At 42.9% G+C, this 18697-nt stretch overlaps 1 protein-coding gene across 1 annotated transcript; it reads left to right on the top strand.

The window, feature by feature from the left end:
- The first annotated feature begins 610 nt into the window (after window positions 1-610).
- IRAK2 (interleukin 1 receptor associated kinase 2) lies at window positions 611-18178 on the top strand. Its single transcript, XM_075287752.1, has 14 exons — window positions 611-697; window positions 1770-1913; window positions 4486-4665; window positions 4833-4937; window positions 5022-5125; window positions 5675-5863; window positions 5941-6005; window positions 6420-6531; window positions 14643-14752; window positions 15057-15249; window positions 15789-15851; window positions 15939-16148; window positions 16323-16713; window positions 17755-18178. The coding sequence occupies exons 2-14, from the start codon at window positions 1817-1819 to the stop codon at window positions 17871-17873; spliced, it is 1938 nt and encodes a 645-aa protein (XP_075143853.1). The 5' UTR covers window positions 611-697; window positions 1770-1816; the 3' UTR covers window positions 17874-18178.
- The last annotated feature ends 519 nt before the right edge of the window (window positions 18179-18697 follow it).

The following is an 18697-nucleotide window of genomic DNA, read 5'->3' as shown; positions in this document are numbered from 1 at the left end:
GGACTGTCACTGTCAATCATCCTGTGTGTGCGGAGTGATCAGGACTGTCACTGTCAATCATCCTGTGTGTGCGGAGTGATCAGGACTGTCACTGACAATATTCCTGTGTGTGCGGAGTGATCAGGACTGTCACTGACAATCATCCTGTGTGTGCGGAGTGATCAGGACTGTCACTGACAATATTCCTGTATATTAAGTGTTTTTAACTCTTTTTTTTTCCTTTTGAAAACAATCTATTACAATTAGAGTTTTTCTCCCCGGGTTTCCCCAATGTTATAGAGTTTGGCTACCCCTGGTGTGTGCTCAGGCTGTCACCGCTCCCCTCACTTTGACCTCCCACCTTCCCCGGGTCAGAGGTTTTGCTGCAGTCCTCCACACTTCCTGCCCTGCTGGTTGTGTGACATTCTGTGCCTCGTACCTCCCCCTATACACAGCTACATATAGGAAGTGCCCAGAGTGACATGTATACAGCAGGTGCCTATAGACAGGAAGGAGCTGGAGGGATCCCTGAGCGGTTTGGGGGCGCGGCATTGGCTGGTGAGGCCCCTCCCATTACATAAAGCAGGCATCACTCACAACTATGAATCACTTGGATTTGCCGTGACGGAGTCTTCTGTAACCGGCCGGATATTGGCTAAACTTCCAGCTTTCGATTTCCAGATCACTCCACCACGTACAGAGACACCGGGAGCATCAGGTAAGTCAGGCAGTCCTATGTAAGTCTCATGGGTGGCTCTTAAAGGTCTGTGCAGCACTGTAAGGGTTAATTTCCAAAGATGACCAGAAAAGCCGAGGTCGAGGAGACTGAACATCTGTATAGCCCCAAAACTTCTCACAGCTGATGGGTTGTTACAATTGTATCCAGTCTAGACAATCCTCTGTGAGCTGAACAGCCCGGACTGATCCATTGTACCTGCGCTGATACATTGTCACATTGGGGTTGTATCATGTAAGAAACATCTGGAAGATTCTAGATCGTGTCAAAGTCACTGACACACTGTAACGAAAATGCATCTGTGTCAGCTGTAAATTGGATGGGTTTTTAGATTTTTGCTTGCTGTCAGTGAATGGGAACATTATTCCTTTTCATACTGAAGCTTAAAAACTGCACTGACCTTAGTCTGTGTTCACATTATTACTGGGAGACTCTTAGATTCTTGTGGTTTCCCTACACAAAGTAGTCGCACCCTGTAATTTTCAGCGGGACGTCATGAGCCGTTCTTGTGCATTATAAAACAGGTCTGGGGCTTCTGTATTCTCATTGCATCACTTCTGTAATAGAGCGGAAAATCGCAAACATATGGAGCAGATGTGAACAGAGCCCAAGTTTCTCTCCGCTGAGAGTTTGTTACAATTGCAGCCAAACTAGGCAATCCTCTGTAAGCCAAACACATCAGCAGCAAAGACTCTTTCCTATTCTGATAATTTGTTACAATGTATCAGCCTTGAATTCTGTGCTGTTGATCTCACAGAGGATTGTCTGGACCAAATACAACTGTAACAAACCCCCAGCTGTGAGACGTATCAGGCCAGGATGAGATTTCAGCCTCTAGAATGTAACAGCAATGTCACTGGCAACAAACAGGCAAAGCGGAAACGTAAAATCTTCTGGAACTTTTTATTACACAATAATTAATCTTCATTTACATAAAACTGGACAATCCCTTTAAGACGTTCTGCAGCAGATTCCGTGTCCCCTCCGCGCTCCGGCGACTTCATGACACAATCTATCACTTATTTATCATTTTGCTCAAATTTTAACTTTACAGAATTTCGCACTTAAATCTGAAGTTGTTGATCTGGAAAAAAGGTGAAGATGGCGAAAGCGCTGATCATAGACATCATACCCCGAGTGCTGGACGACGTCTGCCGCTGCATAGACAGCCTGAGCGACTGGGAGTGGATGAGGTTCGGTAAGTAATAAGTAATGTAATGTATGTACACAGTGACCGTACCAGCAGAATAGTGAGCGCAGCTCTGGAGTATAATACAGGATAAGTAATGTAATGTATGTACACAGTGACTGTACCAGCAGAATAGTGAGCGCAGCTCTGGAGTATAATACAGGATAAGTAATGTATGTACACAGTGACTGCACCAGCAGAATAGTGAGCGCAGCTCTGGAGTATAATACAGGATAAGTAATGTAATGTATGTACACAGTGACTGCACCAGCAGAATAGTGAGCGCAGCTCTGGAGTATAATACAGGATAAGTAATGTAATGTATGTACACAGTGACTGCACCAGCAGAATAGTGAGCGCAGCTCTGGAGTATAATACAGGATAAGTAATGTATGTACACAGTGACTGCACCAGCAGAATAGTGAGCGCAGCTCTGGAGTATAATACAGGATAAGTAATGTAATGTATGTACACAGTGACTGTACCGGCAGAATAGTGAGCGCAGCTCTGGAGTATAATACAGGATAAGTAATGTAATGTATGTACACAGTGACTGCACCAGCAGAATAGTGAGCGCAGCTCTGGGGTATAATACAGGATAAGTAATGTAATGTATGTACACAGTGACTGCACCGGCAGAATAGTGAGCGCAGCTCTGGAGTATAATACAGGATAAGTAATGTAATGTATGTACACAGTGACTGTACCGGCAGAATAGTGAGCGCAGCTCTCGAGTATAATACAGGATAAGTAATGTAATGTATGTACACAGTGACTGCACCAGCAGAATAGTGAGCGCAGCTCTGGGGTATAATACAGGATAAGTAATGTAATGTATGTACACAGTGACTGCACCAGCAGAATAGTGAGCGCAGCTCTGGGGTATAATACAGTATAAGTAATGTAATGTATGTACACAGTGACTGCACCAGCAGAATAGTGAGCGCAGCTCTGGAGTATAATACAGGATAAGTAATGTAATGTATGTACACAGTGACTGTACCAGCAGAATAGTGAGCGCAGCTCTGGAGTATAATACAGGATAAGTAATGTAATGTATGTACACAGTGACTGCACCAGCAGAATAGTGAGCGCAGCTCTGGAGTATAATACAGGATAAGTAATGTAATGTATGTACACAGTGACTGTACCAGCAGAATAGTGAGCGCAGCTCTGGAGTATAATACAGGATAAGTAATGTAATGTATGTACACAGTGACTGCACCAGCAGAATAGTGAGCGCAGCTCTGGAGTATAATACAGGATAAGTAATGTAATGTATGTACACAGTGACTGTACCAGCAGAATAGTGAGCGCAGCTCTGGAGTATAATACAGGATAAGTAATGTAATGTATGTACACAGTGACTGCACCAGCAGAATAGTGAGCGCAGCTCTGGAGTATAATACAGGATAAGTAATGTAATGTATGTACACAGTGACTGCACCAGCAGAATAGTGAGCGCAGCTCTGGAGTATAATACAGGATAAGTAATGTAATGTATGTACACAGTGACTGCACCAGCAGAATAGTGAGCGCAGCTCTGGGGTATAATACAGGATAAGTAATGTAATGTATGTACACAGTGACTGCACCAGCAGAATAGTGAGCGCAGCTCTGGGGTATAATACAGGATAAGTAATGTAATGTATGTACACAGTGACTGCACCGGCAGAATAGTGAGCGCAGCTCTGCAGTATAATACAGGATAAGTAATGTAATGTATGTACACAGTGACTGCACCAGCAGAATAGTGAGCACAGCTCTGGAGTGTAATACAGGATAAGTAATGTAATGTATGTACACAGTGACTGTACAGCAGAATAGTGAGCGCAGCTCTGGAGTATAATACAGGATAAGTAATGTAATGTATGTACACAGTGACTGCACCAGCAGAATAGTGAGCACAGCTCTGGAGTATAATACAGGATGAGTAATGTAATGTATGTACACAGTGACTGTACCAGCAGAATAGTGAGCGCAGCTCTGGAGTATAATACAGGATAAGTAATGTAATGTATGTACACAGTGACTGTACCAGCAGAATAGTGAGCGCAGCTCTGGAGTATAATACAGGATAAGTAATGTAATGTATGTACACAGTGACTGCACCAGCAGAATAGTGAGCGCAGCTCTGGAGTATAATACAGGATAAGTAATGTAATGTATGTACACAGTGACTGTACCAGCAGAATAGTGAGCGCAGCTCTGGAGTATAATACAGGATAAGTAATGTAATGTATGTACACAGTGACTGCACCAGCAGAATAGTGAGCACAGCTCTGGAGTATAATACAGGATAAGTAATGTAATGTATGTACACAGTGACTGTACCAGCAGAATAGTGAGCGCAGCTCTGGGGTATAATACAGGATAAGTAATGTAATGTATGTACACAGTGACTGTACCAGCAGAATAGTGAGCGCAGCTCTGGAGTATAATACAGGATAAGTAATGTAATGTATGTACACAGTGACTGTACCAGCAGAATAGTGAGCGCAGCTCTGGAGTATAATATAAGAGTGACTTCACCATTCATTGACAGGAATCAGAGATATTTCCTTGTGTTTTTCTCTCCCAGCCTCACATATTATAAATGACCAGACATCTATACAGCATTTCTATATGAGGCGGAGGTCGGGGGACTCCATCACTCGGGAGCTGCTTTGGAGTTGGGGTCAGAGGTTAGCCACTGTCCAGGATCTGGAGGTCGTTCTTCATAAGCTGGAGCTTTTCCGGGCCTTAGACATTCTCCAGCAGTGTAAGTTCAGCTCGGATTCACTTCTCTGTGTCCCAGGACGTCTTTTCTTGGGTGGTTATATCTATTTCAAATAGCACAGAACCCATGTGAGTTGTCACCCAACTTTCTGGTAACTCGGAATGGCATTATATAAATGATGTGAAATAATAATGTTATGGATTATACAGATCCCAGCAGTCCAGTGAGTGAGGGAAAGAGAGAAGCTGCACAAGAGTCTGGAGGAGCAGAAAGAAACTGCAGGAACTGCAACGGAGTAACAGAGAAGCTGCCAGGTACAGACGACAGCATTATACTATATATGATATATAGAGATACAGGTGATGTATACGGGGCTCAGTGTGTGATCTCTCTTATAGAATGTAAAGTGCAGTCACTTCCATCACCACCACAACCCCCATCAGAGCTGCTGAAGTCGCTGTGGACGGACTCCTATTGTAACCAGATGTCCAGCACGAATCAGGTATATGTGACCGCCTGTCACCTGGACTTCTATATAGTGATATGGACCGTGCCGGTATACCCTGGGTATATACTGTATATAATTATATATGTACAGCTGCTATAACCTGGGTATATACTGTATACAATTATATATGTACAGCCAGTATAACCTGGGTATATACTGTATATAATTATATATGTACAGCCGGTATTACCTGGGTATATACTGCATATAATATATATATACAGCCGGTATAACCTGGGTATATACTGCATATAATATATATATACAGCCGGTATAACCTGGGTATATACTGTATATAATTATATATGTACAGCCGGTATAACCTGGGTATATACTGTATATAATTATATATGTACAGCTGCTATAACCTGGGTATATACTGTATATAATTATATATGTACAGCCGGTATAACCTGGGTATATACTGTATATAATTATATATGTACAGCTGCTATAACCTGGGTATATACTGTATATACTTATATATGTACAGCTGGTGGTATATACTGCTGTATACTTACGCTGTCACCCTGTATCATGTAGGCATTAAGTACTCCACAGCAGGAGATCAGTTTGTCACTAAACACCACCTGTCAGCACTGGACGAAGCAACAACTGGAGGAGGCTACAGACGGATTCAGTGTGAACAGGACACTACACAGCGGACAATTTGCTGACGTCTTTCTAGGACGGAGAGGAGACAATGTGTACGCCATAAAGAGGCTGAAGGAGGTGAAATATTTGGGAGTGTCTGCTGGAGATTCCCGTTGTGGTGTCAGATGAGATTCTCATGTCTGTGTTTTCTGCAGGTGCAGAAGGAGCCGTCGGAGAAGACAGACCCCTGCTATGAGAAGGAGGCTCAGATAGGATTTCGGTAAGACCCTCGTGGCAGATCCTCTATGTGTTATCATCTTAGAGGGGTCGGCAAGATTTCATATTTCACTGTGAAGTAATTTCCAAGATCTCTTCTTGCTGTCAGTGAATAGAGAGATCCTTGATATGCAAAAGCAAAAAACCTTTCTCTCTGCATGATTCACATGGAAACCGCACGGACCTCATTATAGTCTATGGGGTCCGCGTGTTTTCCCAGGTAACCGCATTTCGGACAGGGCCTAAGTTAAACGTCACAGTCCAGGCTGATACATTGTAGCAAACTATGGAGACAGAAGTGAGGACTGTGCAGCTACCCCCTTATACATGTACACTCGGCTCAAAGTGTAAGGCAGACATTTGTCTTATGTGTATGGACCCCTTACTTGTCTTATATTGTGTTTTCTTCCACATATAGATGTCACCACCCCAATCTGCTGAAACTGCTCGGCTTCTGTGTGGAGGGCGGACATCACTACCTCGTCCACCGCTACATGAAGGAGGGATCAGTAGATGTGGCGTTACAGAAAGTGAGTCTGACAAAGAGCAGGAACTATAGGGGGTTTCTTCTTCTATATGGGACATACATGTTTGCTGCGCATGTCAGGAGAATTTTCCAGTATATACAGCAAATGCAAACCAGAGGTGTAATGGAGACCAAACCAACATCGACATCATGTCCGCGCATCCATCCTGCAGGCCTGGCAGTTTCCGCTCTACTCCTCCCCCACTATATGGAATCACTGACAGCTTCATAGACTTTCCAGTATGAGGAAACTTCCAGGAAATGCTCAACTAGAAAGTTTTCCATATAAATACATTACATTACTTTGGGGGTGTTCACACCATTGGTGACCATCAGCGGTGTCCATAGCTATTGTCAGTTACAGGATTTTAGCAATGGACGTTAGATGAACCCTCACAAAGCCGACAAAATCTCCATTGATTTCAATGGGATTTTATCTTTTCTCTGTTAGTGACCATTATACATCCAATCCATCACATGTCTGTTTTTTTCCTGTATTATACTCCAGAGCTGCGCTCACTATTCTGCTGGTGCAGTCACTGTGTACATACATTACATTACTTATCCTGTATTATACTCCAGAGCTGCGCTCACTATTCTGCCGGTGCAGTCACTGTGTACATACATTACATTACTTATCCTGTATTATACTCCAGAGCTGCGCTCACTATTCTGCTGGTACAGACACTGTGTACATACATTACATTACTTATCCTGTATTATACTCCAGAGCTGCGCTCACTATTCTGCTGGTGCAGTCACTGTGTACATACATTACATTACTTATCCTGTATTATACTCCAGAGCTGCGCTCACTATTCTGCTGGTACAGTCACTGTGTACATACATTACATTACTTATCCTGTATTATACTCCAGAGCTGCGCTCACTATTCTGCTGGTGCAGTCATTGTGTACATACATTACATTACTTATCCTGTATTATACTCCAGAGCTGCGCTCACTATTCTGCTGGTGCAGTCACTGTGTACATACATTACATTACTTATCCTGTATTATACTCCAGAGCTGCGCTCACTATTCTGCTGGTGCAGTCACTGTGTACATACATTACATTACTTATCCTGTATTATACTCCAGAGCTGCGCTCACTATTCTGCTGGTACAGTCATTGTGTACATACATTACATTACTTATCCTGTATTATACTCCAGAGCTGCGCTCACTATTCTGCTGGTGCAGTCATTGTGTACATACATTACATTACTTATCCTGTATTATACTCCAGAGCTGCGCTCACTATTCTGCTAGTGCAGTCACTGTGTACATACATTACATTACTTATCCTGTATTATACTCCAGAGCTGCGCTCACTATTCTGCTGGTACAGTCACTGTGTACATACATTACATATCCTGTATTATACTCCAGAGCTGCGCTCACTATTCTGCTGGTGCAGTCACTGTGTACATACATTACATTACTTATCCTGTATTATACTCCAGAGCTGCGCTCACTATTCTGCTGGTACAGTCACTGTGTACATACATTACATTACTTATCCTGTATTATACTCCAGAGCTGCGCTCACTATTCTGCTGGTACAGTCACTGTGTACATACATTACATTACTTATCCTGTATTATACTCCAGAGCTGCGCTCACTATTCTGCTGGTACAGTCACTGTGTACATACATTACATGACTTATCCTGTATTATACTCCAGAGCTGCGCTCACTATTCTGCTGGTACAGTCAATGTGTACATACATTACATTACTTATCCTGTATTATACTCCAGAGCTGCGCTCAGTATTCTGCTGGTGCAGTCACTGTGTACATACATTACATTACTTATCCTGTATTATACTCCAGAGCTGCGCTCACTATTCTGCTGGTACAGTCACTGTGTACATACATTACATTACTTATCCTGTATTATACTCCAGAGCTGCGCTCACTATTCTGCTGGTGCAGTCACTGTGTACATACATTACATTACTTATCCTGTATTATACTCCAGAGCTGCGCTCACTATTCTGCTGGTGCAGTCACTGTGTACATACATTACATTACTTATCCTGTATTATACTCCAGAGCTGCGCTCACTATTCTGCTGGTACAGTCACTGTGTACATACATTACATTACTTATCCTGTATTATACTCCAGAGCTGCGCTCAGTATTCTGCTGGTACAGTCACTGTGTACATACATTACATTACTTATCCTGTATTATACTCCAGAGCTGCGCTCAGTATTCTGCTGGTGCAGTCACTGTGTACATACATTACATTACTTATCCTGTATTATACTCCAGAGCTGCGCTCACTATTCTGCTGGTGCAGTCACTGTGTACATACATTACATTACTTATCCTGTATTATACTCCAGAGCTGTGCTCACTATTCTGCTGGTACAGTCACTGTGTACATACATTACATTACTTATCCTGTATTATACTCCAGAGCTGCGCTCACTATTCTGCTGGTACAGTAACTGTGTACATACATTACATTACTTATCCTGTATTATACGCCAGAGCTGCGCTCACTATTCTGCTGGTGCAGTCACTGTGTACATACATTACATTACTTATCCTGTATTATACTGCAGAGCTGCGCTCACTATTCTGCTGGTGCAGTCACTGTGTACATACATTACATTACTTATCCTGTATTATACTCCAGAGCTGCGCTCACTATTCTGCTGGTACAGTCACTGTGTACATACATTACATTACTTATCCTGTATTATACTCCAGAGCTGCGCTCACTATTCTGCTGGTGCAGTCTTTGTGTACATACATTACATTACTTATCCTGTATTATACTCCAGAGTTGCGCTCACTATTCTGCTGGTGCAGTCACTGTGTACATACGTTACATTACTTATCCTGTATTATACCCCAGAGCTGCGCTCACTATTCTGCTGGTACAGTCACTGTGTACATACATTACATTACTTATCCTGTATTATACTCCAGAGCTGTGCTCACTGTTCTGCTGGTGCAGTCACTGTGTACATACATTACATTACTTATCCTGTATTATACTCCAGAGCTGCGCTCACTATTCTGCTGGTGCAGTCACTGTGTACATACATTACATTACTTATCCTGTATTATACTGCAGAGCTGCGCTCACTATTCTGCTGGTGCAGTCACTGTGTACATACATTACATTACTTATCCTGTATTATACTCCAGAGCTGCGCTCACTATTCTGCTGGTATAGTCACTGTGTACATACATTACATTACTTATCCTATATTATACTCCAGAGCTGTGCTCACTATTCTGCTGGTGCAGTCACTGTGTACATACATTACATTACTTATCCTGTATTATACTCCAGAGCTGTGCTCACTATTCTGCTGGTGCAGTCACTGTGTACATATATTACATTACTTATCCTGTATTATACTCCAGAGCTGCGCTCACTATTCTGCTGGTACAGTCACTGTACATACATTACATTACTTATCCTGTATTATACTCCAGAGCTGCGCTCACTATTCTGCTGGTGCAGTCACTGTGTACATACATTACATTACTTATCCTGTATTATACTCCAGAGCTGCGCTCACTATTCTGCTGGTGCAGTCACTGTGTACATACATTACATTACTTATCCTGTATTATACTGCAGAGCTGCGCTCACTATTCTGCTGGTGCAGTCACTGTGTACATACATTACATTACTTATCCTATATTATACTCCAGAGCTGTGCTCACTATTCTGCTGGTGCAGTCACTGTGTACATACATTACATTACTTATCCTGTATTATACTCCAGAGCTGTGCTCACTATTCTGCTGGTGCAGTCACTGTGTACATACATTACATTACTTATCCTATATTATACTCCAGAGCTGTGCTCACTATTCTGCTGGTGCAGTCACTGTGTACATACATTACATTACTTATCCTGTATTATACTCCAGAGCTGTGCTCACTATTCTGCTGGTGCAGTCACTGTGTACATATATTACATTACTTATCCTGTATTATACTCCAGAGCTGCGCTCACTATTCTGCTGGTACAGTCACTGTACATACATTACATTACTTATCCTGTATTATACTCCAGAGCTGCGCTCACTATTCTGCTGGTGCAGTCACTGTGTACATACATTACATTACTTATCCTGTATTATACTCCAGAGCTGCGCTCACTATTCTGCTGGTGCAGTCACTGTGTACATACATTACATTACTTATCCTGTATTATCCTCCAGAGCTGCGCTCACTATTCTGCTGGTGCAGTCACTGTGTACATACATTACATTACTTATCCTGTATTATACTCCAGAGCTGCGCTCACTATTCTGCTGGTGCAGTCACTGTGTACATACATTACATTACTTATCCTGTATTATCCTCCAGAGCTGCGCTCACTATTCTGCTGGTGCAGTCACTGTGTACATACATTACATTACTTATCCTGTATTATACTCCAGAGCTGCGCTCACTATTCTGCTGGTACAGACACTGTGTACATACATTACATTACTTATCCTGTATTATACTCCAGAGCTGCGCTCACTATTCTGCTGGTGCAGTCACTGTGTACATACATTACATTACTTATCCTGTATTATACTCCAGAGCTGCGCTCACTATTCTGCTGGTACAGTCACTGTGTACATACATTACATTACTTATCCTGTATTATACTCCAGAGCTGCGCTCACTATTCTGCTGGTGCAGTCATTGTGTACATACATTACATTACTTATCCTGTATTATACTCCAGAGCTGCGCTCACTATTCTGCTGGTGCAGTCACTGTGTACATACATTACATTACTTATCCTGTATTATACTCCAGAGCTGCGCTCACTATTCTGCTGGTACAGTCATTGTGTACATACATTACATTACTTATCCTGTATTATACTCCAGAGCTGCGCTCACTATTCTGCTGGTGCAGTCATTGTGTACATACATTACATTACTTATCCTGTATTATACTCCAGAGCTGCGCTCACTATTCTGCTGGTGCAGTCACTGTGTACATACATTACATTACTTATCCTGTATTATACTCCAGAGCTGCGCTCACTATTCTGCTGGTACAGTCACTGTGTACATACATTACATATCCTGTATTATACTCCAGAGCTGCGCTCACTATTCTGCTGGTGCAGTCACTGTGTACATACATTACATTACTTATCCTGTATTATACTCCAGAGCTGCGCTCACTATTCTGCTGGTACAGTCACTGTGTACATACATTACATTACTTATCCTGTATTATACTCCAGAGCTGCGCTCACTATTCTGCTGGTACAGTCACTGTGTACATACATTACATTACTTATCCTGTATTATACTCCAGAGCTGCGCTCACTATTCTGCTGGTACAGTCACTGTGTACATACATTACATGACTTATCCTGTATTATACTCCAGAGCTGCGCTCACTATTCTGCTGGTACAGTCAATGTGTACATACATTACATTACTTATCCTGTATTATACTCCAGAGCTGCGCTCAGTATTCTGCTGGTGCAGTCACTGTGTACATACATTACATTACTTATCCTGTATTATACTCCAGAGCTGCGCTCACTATTCTGCTGGTACAGTCACTGTGTACATACATTACATTACTTATCCTGTATTATACTCCAGAGCTGCGCTCACTATTCTGCTGGTGCAGTCACTGTGTACATACATTACATTACTTATCCTGTATTATACTCCAGAGCTGCGCTCACTATTCTGCTGGTGCAGTCACTGTGTACATACATTACATTACTTATCCTGTATTATACTCCAGAGCTGCGCTCACTATTCTGCTGGTACAGTCACTGTGTACATACATTACATTACTTATCCTGTATTATACTCCAGAGCTGCGCTCAGTATTCTGCTGGTACAGTCACTGTGTACATACATTACATTACTTATCCTGTATTATACTCCAGAGCTGCGCTCAGTATTCTGCTGGTGCAGTCACTGTGTACATACATTACATTACTTATCCTGTATTATACTCCAGAGCTGCGCTCACTATTCTGCTGGTGCAGTCACTGTGTACATACATTACATTACTTATCCTGTATTATACTCCAGAGCTGTGCTCACTATTCTGCTGGTACAGTCACTGTGTACATACATTACATTACTTATCCTGTATTATACTCCAGAGCTGCGCTCACTATTCTGCTGGTACAGTAACTGTGTACATACATTACATTACTTATCCTGTATTATACGCCAGAGCTGCGCTCACTATTCTGCTGGTGCAGTCACTGTGTACATACATTACATTACTTATCCTGTATTATACTGCAGAGCTGCGCTCACTATTCTGCTGGTGCAGTCACTGTGTACATACATTACATTACTTATCCTGTATTATACTCCAGAGCTGCGCTCACTATTCTGCTGGTACAGTCACTGTGTACATACATTACATTACTTATCCTGTATTATACTCCAGAGCTGCGCTCACTATTCTGCTGGTGCAGTCTTTGTGTACATACATTACATTACTTATCCTGTATTATACTCCAGAGTTGCGCTCACTATTCTGCTGGTGCAGTCACTGTGTACATACGTTACATTACTTATCCTGTATTATACCCCAGAGCTGCGCTCACTATTCTGCTGGTACAGTCACTGTGTACATACATTACATTACTTATCCTGTATTATACTCCAGAGCTGTGCTCACTGTTCTGCTGGTGCAGTCACTGTGTACATACATTACATTACTTATCCTGTATTATACTCCAGAGCTGCGCTCACTATTCTGCTGGTGCAGTCACTGTGTACATACATTACATTACTTATCCTGTATTATACTGCAGAGCTGCGCTCACTATTCTGCTGGTGCAGTCACTGTGTACATACATTACATTACTTATCCTGTATTATACTCCAGAGCTGCGCTCACTATTCTGCTGGTATAGTCACTGTGTACATACATTACATTACTTATCCTATATTATACTCCAGAGCTGTGCTCACTATTCTGCTGGTGCAGTCACTGTGTACATACATTACATTACTTATCCTGTATTATACTCCAGAGCTGTGCTCACTATTCTGCTGGTGCAGTCACTGTGTACATATATTACATTACTTATCCTGTATTATACTCCAGAGCTGCGCTCACTATTCTGCTGGTACAGTCACTGTACATACATTACATTACTTATCCTGTATTATACTCCAGAGCTGCGCTCACTATTCTGCTGGTGCAGTCACTGTGTACATACATTACATTACTTATCCTGTATTATACTCCAGAGCTGCGCTCACTATTCTGCTGGTGCAGTCACTGTGTACATACATTACATTACTTATCCTGTATTATACTGCAGAGCTGCGCTCACTATTCTGCTGGTGCAGTCACTGTGTACATACATTACATTACTTATCCTATATTATACTCCAGAGCTGTGCTCACTATTCTGCTGGTGCAGTCACTGTGTACATACATTACATTACTTATCCTGTATTATACTCCAGAGCTGTGCTCACTATTCTGCTGGTGCAGTCACTGTGTACATACATTACATTACTTATCCTATATTATACTCCAGAGCTGTGCTCACTATTCTGCTGGTGCAGTCACTGTGTACATACATTACATTACTTATCCTGTATTATACTCCAGAGCTGTGCTCACTATTCTGCTGGTGCAGTCACTGTGTACATATATTACATTACTTATCCTGTATTATACTCCAGAGCTGCGCTCACTATTCTGCTGGTACAGTCACTGTACATACATTACATTACTTATCCTGTATTATACTCCAGAGCTGCGCTCACTATTCTGCTGGTGCAGTCACTGTGTACATACATTACATTACTTATCCTGTATTATACTCCAGAGCTGCGCTCACTATTCTGCTGGTGCAGTCACTGTGTACATACATTACATTACTTATCCTGTATTATCCTCCAGAGCTGCGCTCACTATTCTGCTGGTGCAGTCACTGTGTACATACATTACATTACTTATCCTGTATTATCCTCCAGAGCTGCGCTCACTATTCTGCTGGTGCAGTCACTGTGTACATACATTACATTACTTATCCTGTATTATCCTCCAGAGCTGCGCTCATCTTTCACATAGATGTAGTTGCTTCTATTCTGGATCTTCACGTATTTCTCTCTCGTGCACTTTCAGGCTGGCTCTTGTGTCCTGGGCTGGGAGAGGAGATTTGCTGTCGCTGCTGCTCTGTTACAATGTGTCGATCACTTGCACAAGGCTGGAATATTTCATGGAAACATTAAGAGGTGAGCTCCGGCTGTCTCTCGGTATTCTCAGGTGCGGACACTTCCTTAGCTCTGCAGCCTCGCTCTTGTCTTACATCCTGACTAATTTGGTTCCTTTTTTGCACAATTAACCATTTCAGTGCCAAGGCGCTGCATCGTAGTCCGATGTGTTTTATAGAGATTTTCACTGTTCTATGCAGCTCATCCCAGTAATCCATCGTAGTCAGTGCGGACTGCTGAGACTTGTAGTTTCACAACGTGTGGAGAACCTGATGTTGTAGGCGACAGATTCTGGCATTAACTCCTTGTTGTCTGCTCTTTACAGCTCCAATCTCTTTCTCGATGAGGATTTTACTGCTAAGTTGGGCCATGCAGGGTCTCGATTCTGTCCGGACCGATCAGCAAATTACACCAATGTGAAAACCTACGAGCTGCAGAGATTCCAGCCGTACCTGCCGGACACTTACCTGAGGAGCGGCCAGCTGAGCGCACACACGGACATCTTCTCCTGTGGCGTGGTGAGTAATACCGTAGCATCCTCCAATGCAGGAGCGGAGCCTGAAATATGTCCAGGGGTCCCAGCACTGACCTGGGGGTTATAAAACACATGCAACGCATTGACAAAGAATAATCCGGAATCAGTCATTGTCCTGGTGAAGCTTCCACAGTGTGGTATATGGAGGATCTATGGAAGGGATGACAAAATTACAACCAAAGGAGAAGATTATTGGGGACACTGGACAATTGGGCGCAGGCTCTAGGACCTATCCTGCTGGTACCTGTTGTCCGCCCTGCCATGAGAGACAATACATGTGGCTGCAGGATGTCCTGTACATGGTGTCCTTGTAGCACTACTAGGGGCGACCGACTGTCCTATGTGATGGCCCCCACATCACCACACCAGCAGGGGGCAGTGTGTCACTCCATAGTACAGGCAGGATTGAGGCCATGAGGCCTCCACAATCCACCCCGACCATCAGCAGATCCCAAACAGATCCTGGATTAGATATAAAAGTGATGGTTTCCTTCTGACCTGATGTTTTATGTGGTTTTTCAGGTTCTGGCAGAACTTCTGACCGGGCTAAAGCCTCAGGACAAGGACAGAGACCCCCCGTACCTGGTAAGAGCCCCCCATGTCCGCTTCTGTGTTACAGCCTCTGCTTCCTGTCTTGTGGATATAACTTAAGACGTCTTCTGTCCTTTACAGAAAGATCTGATCCTGACGGAAGTGGAGACGGTGAAGCTACAAGCGGAGAGCGACGCTCATAGATCGGAATCTGTGGATCTCCTGTGCGCCAGAGAAATCGCACACAAATACACGGACAGAAGACTTGAGAGACTGAGCAGAGGTTCAGCCGTACATTGGGCGTCTGCGATCTGTCTGTGTCTGACCCGGAAGAGAGCAGAATTATCAGAGGTGATGGATATACATTATACACAGGCCCCAGCATACCTGCTGATTGTTTCCAGTGATATTATACACTATGGCCTAGGGCCTTACAGTGCTCAGAGGCTCGAGTTCACATTTCGCAGTCAGCCATAGTTACAGACCTCCATATTAACCCTTCATTATCCTTATATTCTATAACAGGTCATAACAATGATGGAGAAAGCTCAGGAGACATTCGCAGACTCTGTAAGGGAATCCCGGGTGGAGATGTCTAGTGTGAACATCCCCGAGGAAAGCGATGAGTCCTTGTCCATAGGTTACACCCAAGGAGAAGCGGCAGGGCTGCCCAGCGGCTTATCCAGGGCGGCCCAGTCCATGAGCGCTGTGTCCTTTCCAGAGGTGACATATTACCCAGAGCGACAGAACCTCTACCAAAGGAGTCCGTGTGAACTGGACGAGTCCGGAAGCTTCGACTGCTATCCTGGAGACAACGGGTACAAGATGGAGGCCGCAGCGTCATCTGCTGGATATCAGGCCGACTCGTCTACGTCAGAAGGAAACCTTCACCAAAAGGCGCCAAATTCACCAACAGGTATCTGTCTAATAGCTCACATCTATCTACTGATCTATCTCCTATCTATCTATCTATCTATCTATCTATCTATCTATCTACTGATCTATCTATCTATCTATCTATCTATCTATCTATCTATCTATCTATCTCCTATCTATCTATCTATCTATCTATCTTCTATCTATCTATCTATCTATCTATCTATCTATCTCCTATCTATCTATCTATCTATCTATCTATCTCCTATCTATCTATCTATCTCCTATCTATCTATCTATCTATCTATCTATCTATCTTCTATCTATCTATCTCCTATCTATCTATCTATCTATCTATCTATCTATCTATCTATCTACTGATCTATCTATCTATCTATCTATCTCCTATCTATCTATCTATCTATCTATCTATCTATCTATCTATCTATCTCCTATCTATCTATCTATCTATCTATCTCCTATCTATCTATCTATCTATCTATCTATCTATCTATCTATCTCCTATCTATCTATCTATCTATCTATCTATCTACTGATCTATCTCCTATCTATCTATCTATCTATCTATCTATCTATCTATCTATTGATCTATCTATCTCCTATCTATCTATCCACCTCTTATACCCACAGTGACGTTGTGACTAAGGCGTTCACACTACCATTGTTGTCCGACAGCTAGTGTCCGCTCCTAGTGTCCCTTCAAAATCTTGCACAGACATTAGCATTGGACATTAGCTGTGTCTGTGACATTTTTCATTGATTTAAATGGAGATCCGGTGCGTTGTTCTACACTCTGTGCCTGTCCTTAAGTGTCCGTTCCCAAAAATGTCCAACTTTTCAAGCGGACAGAAAAAACCTATGTAAACCTTATCTATCTCCCATTGGTGGCCATTTATTTGTTGCACCCGCCGCCCATCCTGCGACCTCCTGACCTCTTCAGGTCACACTATGGCGGCCTCTATGATATTTGTATTACTGACCCCAGAACATAAATAATGAACATGAAGACGCCGATGTCGTTGCAGATTTTCATTTTTCTTATCTTTTCCTTGTTTACCAGAAAGTAATGAGCCGTCCTGGGGAATTGAAGTCAATGAAGCAAAACAGAAGCTGATGGAGGAGCTCAAACTGTACAAGGACGAGAAGGTGGACAGCTCGGTTCTGTTTGACTCGGCCTGAATTGAGCTCTCGCCTGTGTACACTGGAGGCGGCCATTTTGAAGGCTGAGACTTGTTTTCTGTTACTATGAGAGACTCCCGATTCCTTCAGGAGCACCTTGAACACTACTACCTCCGGGGGACCCCCACACTACCTCAAGGCTGCAATCTTCTAAGAATAGGTCATTGTGCACTTGTCATGTCTGAACACAGGCAAACATACAGAAGAGGGGCTGCTGGATCACCAAATTCTGCCCGGGCTCCCATCACTAGACAAGCAAAGTGACCCCCTGACCCAAAAGCCCTATCCAGACTTACTGGGATTGTTCGGGATTAGAATAACTATGACTGCTTGTTCTGGACACAGCGCCACTCGTGTCCATAGGCGGAGTCTGATACTGCAGCGCGCTAAATAATGCTGATGTACAATTCCACATGCAACCATTGGACACGAGTGGCGCTGTTTCTGGAAGAAGGACACAATGGTTTGCTAATTCCCTCCTTATTTATGTTATGGGATTAGTCCCACCTGAGTTTGGGCTCCCTCTCTATGGGCCCCAGTCAGCGCAGACACCCCCATGGATTGTAGCTGAATAAACAGCAGATGTGATGTGTGACTTCATTCCCAGCGCAGCTTTATAAGTATATACTATATATATATATTATGGTGTATATAGTTATTGTGTACAATAAAATATCATACAGAGGAGGATTGTGTCCTTCATTACATCATCAATGTGCTGATGATGTCACAGCTAAGTCAGGACGATAGGAAACCAGTTCAAGGGATTGTCCAGTCATTCAGGGTCAGTTCTCCGATTCGGTTTGGTGTATACACCTCAGGAA

Source organism: Leptodactylus fuscus, chromosome 9 (assembly GCF_031893055.1).
Source record: "Leptodactylus fuscus isolate aLepFus1 chromosome 9, aLepFus1.hap2, whole genome shotgun sequence".
Taxonomy (NCBI): Eukaryota; Metazoa; Chordata; class Amphibia; order Anura; family Leptodactylidae; genus Leptodactylus; species Leptodactylus fuscus.
Note: the sequence above shows the minus strand (reverse complement) of the source record. Positions and strands in the feature narration are given on the sequence as shown.